The 5,686-nt window shown below is 33.0% G+C and overlaps 1 protein-coding gene across 1 annotated transcript; it reads left to right on the plus strand.

The window, feature by feature from the left end:
- Positions 1–1,836: 1,836 nt before the first annotated feature.
- Positions 1,837–3,116, plus strand: LOC110712077. Its single transcript, XM_021890498.1, has 2 exons — positions 1,837–2,169; positions 2,277–3,116. The coding sequence occupies exons 1-2, from the start codon at positions 1,837–1,839 to the stop codon at positions 3,114–3,116; spliced, it is 1,173 nt and encodes a 390-aa protein (XP_021746190.1).
- The last annotated feature ends 2,570 nt before the right edge of the window (positions 3,117–5,686 follow it).

Raw genomic sequence — 5,686 nt, forward strand, 5'->3', positions numbered from 1 at the left:
TTGAATACCATATTTTGAGGGTTTCGAAGGTTATCCCATTTTCATCTTGCATGCTCCGAGTTCCGATGCTGTTGCTAATTCCTCAAAGGTGCGTTTAAGGTACATTGTGTAGTTTCGATTTTCAAATTTCTTACTTAATTGAAAAAATTTTGGTTGCATTTTGTGCTAATTAAATTTGAAGTTTCTTTGTTTGTGTGTTGCAAATTTTGTATTTGAGGTCATAATTTACAGTAATAGGAAGATGGATTACTTAGTTTTGTTTTTTGTTCAGATCTAGTATAAATGGATTATAAGTGTGGGATGAGGAGATAGGCCATAAATAACGGTAATAGGAAGAAATTTCAAGGGTTTAGAAGGTTTTGAATAAATCTGTTTTGAGGAAATATCTCTCTTTTGGGTGGGTTATAAATTTTAAGGTTAATACTTTAAGTAGTATAGCTAGATTAATATAGCATTTGAGTTTAATTTAAGTTGTTGGCTTGCTGCAATTAGCTTAAGTCACTTGAACAATTGTTAGCCAATTTGTCTTATATTTACGCATTAGGAGATGTATTTTCATTTATGGTCAAACATCTGTTTAATAATAGTAATGGTGGGTGATATTTTAAGACCATCTTGTTTAGTAAAAAAAGATTTTGGTTCTTTGATTTAGCTGACAAAGACACTTCAAGCTTTTGTTAGCCTATTTATTACTTCTCAGCTACTTATTTCTTCTAGAATGATATGGACATATGATTAAGTTTAACTATACTCTTACTATTGTCTAGCTTGTAAGTTTTTCTTTGTCTCTCTTTGGGTTCTGTATTTAGTTAGGTAAATCTAGTATTCAAGGAGTCAATATGAATGCTTTTATCTTATAGGTTTGCCTCTCTTGTTGAGTTTTCGATCCATACTCTCCCATTAACATGTGTAGGTGATACATAGGAGCATTTCTTATTGACATACACTCGTGAGCAGAGTTAACATAAAATTTTACTTGGTTTTGTTACTTTTGCACTATGTTAATAACTTGACAAAATTGTTAAAGAACAAAGGGCCTTAATATTTTAAGAGTTTGAAGTTGTATTGGGATGATGTGATGGATAATTTGTGTTAATATTTTTTTTAATGAATTTTTCAAATTAGTTTTGCATGCCTTAACAGCTTAACTAAATTAGTATTACATAGTATCTTGTCTATTAAGGAGAGATAGGTGTGTGCTTAAGCTATTTATGCTATAAAAGAAATTAAACCATTTTTCTAGCGACCAATTGAAATTTATCTTTTGGTACTAATGTGCTACAAAAGGATAATTGTTTCTTGATGGAAGTGAAATCAAGTTATATAGAAGCTATATAACATAGTTCACGTAGCTATGCTTCTTGAAATAATCCTTCCACTTCTATTTAAACATCTTCCTAGCTTAACTGCTCTTTTGTTTTCGGATTTACTATTAAGTTATTTTAGATTATGATATATTATCTAAGTATACTGAGTTGACTTTTTATTTTATTTTATTTTTTGTTAATGAGAGAGTTGACTTGTTAATTGACTATGTTATAACAATTGGAGGCATATGGTTTATCTCATGACTCCTTGGTTACATTGATGTGTATTTTAGCTTAAGATTGCTCAATGATTTCATATCATTAAAGTTTTAATGATGTTGTAATTTTGTGGTATGGTATCATGTCAATAATCTTGCAATTTGATTGTATGTTCCCTTATAATATGTTTGTCATTCTTTTTATTTAATTTTTATTATTCAGTTAAGTTCTTGTGAATTAGTAAATAAATAAATTTTATTTTTAGTAACAATTTAAATAAATAACTCTCTTAATTCTTAATGAGTGGTGGATGTTTTCCAAATGGAGTGATGAATATGAACAAGGAGTAGATGAATATGTCAAAAAGGCTTTTGCTTCTAAGTCTCAAGGAAATAAAATTTGTTGTCCTTGTGAAAGTTGTCATTATCGTTTTTGGCGTCATGAGGGTTTTGTGAGAGACCACCTTATTTGTAATGGTTTCATTCCAAGAACGGATAAGTTGTCAAAGTTAGGGATCGGTATCGAAAGAGAACGAACTATTTTGGATAATGATGAAGGGTCAAACCCAAATGATTGTAATGATGACATAGTAGGGTTGTTGCATGATGCACGTGATGCTTTTAGAAAGGGGCCAAATGATGAGGTAAATTATTTTTTTTTAAGTTAGTTGAAGAAGGCCAGGAAGAATTGTATCATGTTTGTAAAAATCATTCAAAACTTTCCTTCATGATCTGACTTTTTATTTTGAAGTGTGATCATAAGCTAACCAATGTCGCTTTTGGAGATATATTGGAGCTTATAATGGAGGTGTTACCTCATGCAAAAATGCCTGCTTCTTTTAATGAAGCAAAAAGTGTTTTAAAATTGTTGGGGTTGGATTACAATAAGATAGATGCATGTCCAAATGATTGCATGCTATATTGGGAAGAGCATGAAAAAGCAACAAGCTACCATGTTTGTAAGACGCCAAGGTGGAAATCAAATGACACAAAGAATGACATTCAAAATGAAAATGGAAAGACCTATAGGATTCCTCAAAAGATTCTTAGGTACTTTCCAATAAGGAAAAGGCTTCAACGACTATTTATGTGTCAAGAGTTGGCGAAATACATGACTTGGCATACTGATGGGCGTGAAAATGATCATCTTTTAAATCATCCAGTTGATGGTCAAGCTTGGAAGGAATTTGATTATTTATATACAAAGTTTGCTGGTGACCTGCACAATGTGAGGCTTGGGTTATCCACGGATGGATTTAGCCCATTTAACTCGATGAGTATTGTACATAGTACATGGCTAGTAATGCTGATCAATTATAACTTGCCTCCTTGGCTGATAATGAAGCCCGAGTTTTTTATGCTAGCCTTACTAATTCCTAGTCCTTCTTCCCCAGGTAATGACATTGACATATACTTGCAGCCACTAATCAAGGATTTGAAGGATTTGTGGGAGGTTGGACTGGAAAAATATGATGCTTCCCGCAAAGAAATGTTCGACATGCATGTAGCCTTGATCACTACCATAAGTGATTTTCCAGCTTACGCTATGTTATCAGGGTGGGGGCACAAAAGGATACTTAGCATGCCCTGAATGCCATTATGAAACAAATTCTAAGAGATTGACTTACAGTGGTAAGAATGTGTATAGAGATAATCGAAAGTTTTTAGATCCAAGTCATCCTTAGCGTCATAATAAGAGGAATTTTGATGGAAAAATTGAGGAAAGAACTCCACCCATTCCATTGTCAGGAACTGATATCGAGAATATGTTGCGTGATTTTTCAAATGCATTTGGAAAAAAGCAAAAAAAACAAAGGAATGATGAGGATGATCCGAATCCATGGAGAAAGATACCCATATTTTTTGAGTTACCATATTAGAAGCATTGTTCTAATCGGCATAATCTTGATGTAGTTCATATTGAGAAGAACGTGTTTGATAGTGTCATTAGGACATTTTTAGACATGTACCAGAAGACCAAAGACCATCCTAATGCCCGTCGAGACTTGGTAAAACTGAACTTGATGCCAGAGCTTCAACCAATAAGATTGGAAGATGGTAGCGAAGAATTTCTAATCTCGCTTTTGGATGTCATTAGAGAAAAAAAGGAAGTTATGCCAGGCCATAAAAAATTCCAAGCTACCTCAAGGCTATGCTTCTAATCTTGGTCGATGTGTGCAAGTTGGAGAAAGGAAAATCACAGGCTACAAAACTCATGATGCTCATTTTGTGATGAATTATCTTCTCCCAATTGTTGTGAAGACAACATTACCCAAAGATGTTGCTTCTCCTTTGATAAGATTTTGTTCTTTTTTTTAAGGGTATAAGGAGTAAGACTATTAATCCTAAAGATCTTGAAAAACTTCAGACTGAGATAGTTGAAACTCTATGCCTATTTGAGAGGATTTTTCCTCCAGCTTTTTTTTAATATAATGGTGCATTTACCCATACACTTGGTCAACTTAATTAAGTTAGGTGGACCTATTAGTTCAAGAAATATGTATGGAATTGAGAGGAATCTTCAAGAAATGAAGCAAGATGTTCAAAATAAGGCCCGTCCTAAAGGCTATATGGCAGAAGGATACCAAGCTAAGGAATGTATTGCCTTCATAGCTAGTTTGAACCTGAAGTTAATGAGTGTAATACTCACATTCATTATTCCCTAAAGTAGGACGTCCTATCAAGGGAAAGGGAAGGATCTCAAAGAAAAAAAATCGTGGTCACATAATTGATCGCATTTCAAGGGCATAAGCACATTGTTATATCTTATTCAATTGTGATTGTGAGGAAGTTGAGAAATACATAAGGTAAGATTACCAACCATAATGTAGGTTTCTTTCCTTAAATTTTGATTAGTTTTTTTTACTCTTTTGTGTTAGTAAGATAATCTTTTTTATTTGTCATCACAGTGAGCACAAGATATGTGTAAGGACTAAAAGAAAAAGAAATTGGACTAGTGCTCAAGACCATAGCAAGGATTTCCTGGATTGGTTTAAGAAGAAAGTTAATTTGACTATCCAAGAAGGTCGAGAAATTATCTCAGACCATATCTTGTGGTTATCTAATGGACCTTCTCATCTTGCTAAAAGTGCACAGGGTACTCAGTTAACGGTTATAAGTTCCATACCATGAAGCGTGATGCAAATTGTGTTACTCAAAACAGTGGAGTCACTCTAACAGCCATGACACATAGTTTTGCGAGTTTTAAAGATCATAATCCTGTTGTGGGAAATGTTAATTACTATGGTTCAATAACAGAGATCACTGAATTATCTTATCATGGTTATTTCAGTGTTGTCGTATTCAGATGTGTGTGGTTTTACTCGGAAAAAGATGATGATGAGCTTATTAAGGTTAATATGGATAAGACAATTTTTTAAAGAAGAGCCTTTTATTTTGGGATCTCAAGCACATCAAGTGTTTTATGTAGAAGATTTGAATAATGAGGGTGTAAATTATGCTATTCAAATCCACCCTAGAGAGTTTTCAGATGGTATTGCTATACAATTATTTATTCTTCACTTTTTTTTTTATATGACTTCCTTTTTTTTTTTTGTTTACAAAAGTTATTCAATTTGTTTCATGTTATTATGTTATATGTAAAATTAACGTGTTTCCATTTATTTGTTTTTATTTGTTTTTTCAGATGAAAGGAAATAGGCACAAAGTTGGTTGTTTCCCAAAGTCAGGTTCCAGAATATGAGCTACAAAGGCTTCAAAAGTTAAAGTCTAACTCAGCACGAATGAAAGCCCAAGGATCGGGATCCTAGGCTAATAAGTTACTGCAAGAAAATACAAAATCCTTACTTTTTCCCGGTGCAAGGCATAATGATATACCAGAATATAGAGATGAGGACTCCACGTCAGAGTATGATGGTGAAATTGAGGGCGAAACTATAAACATCATGGAAATTGACAATCTTGATTCTGGAAAAAGATAAGGAAAACTCTGTAAATAGGTTTGCCTTTCTGTTATTTTTTTCTGCATGGGAATATTTTTTAAAATAGTGGTTTTCCTGTTCTAAGTTCATTCCAACTCTAGCTATACTTATAACCATATATAACTGAACTGGTTACATGAACTTAGTTATTATAGAGTTCTAATTATCTTGATACTGTAATAAATACTCTTTAGCAGATCAGTTGCAAAGGAAATTAAAT

The sequence above is a fragment of the Chenopodium quinoa genome, unplaced genomic scaffold, assembly GCF_001683475.1.
Source record: "Chenopodium quinoa cultivar QQ74 unplaced genomic scaffold, ASM168347v1, whole genome shotgun sequence".
In the NCBI taxonomy this organism is placed as follows: domain Eukaryota; kingdom Viridiplantae; phylum Streptophyta; class Magnoliopsida; order Caryophyllales; family Amaranthaceae; genus Chenopodium; species Chenopodium quinoa.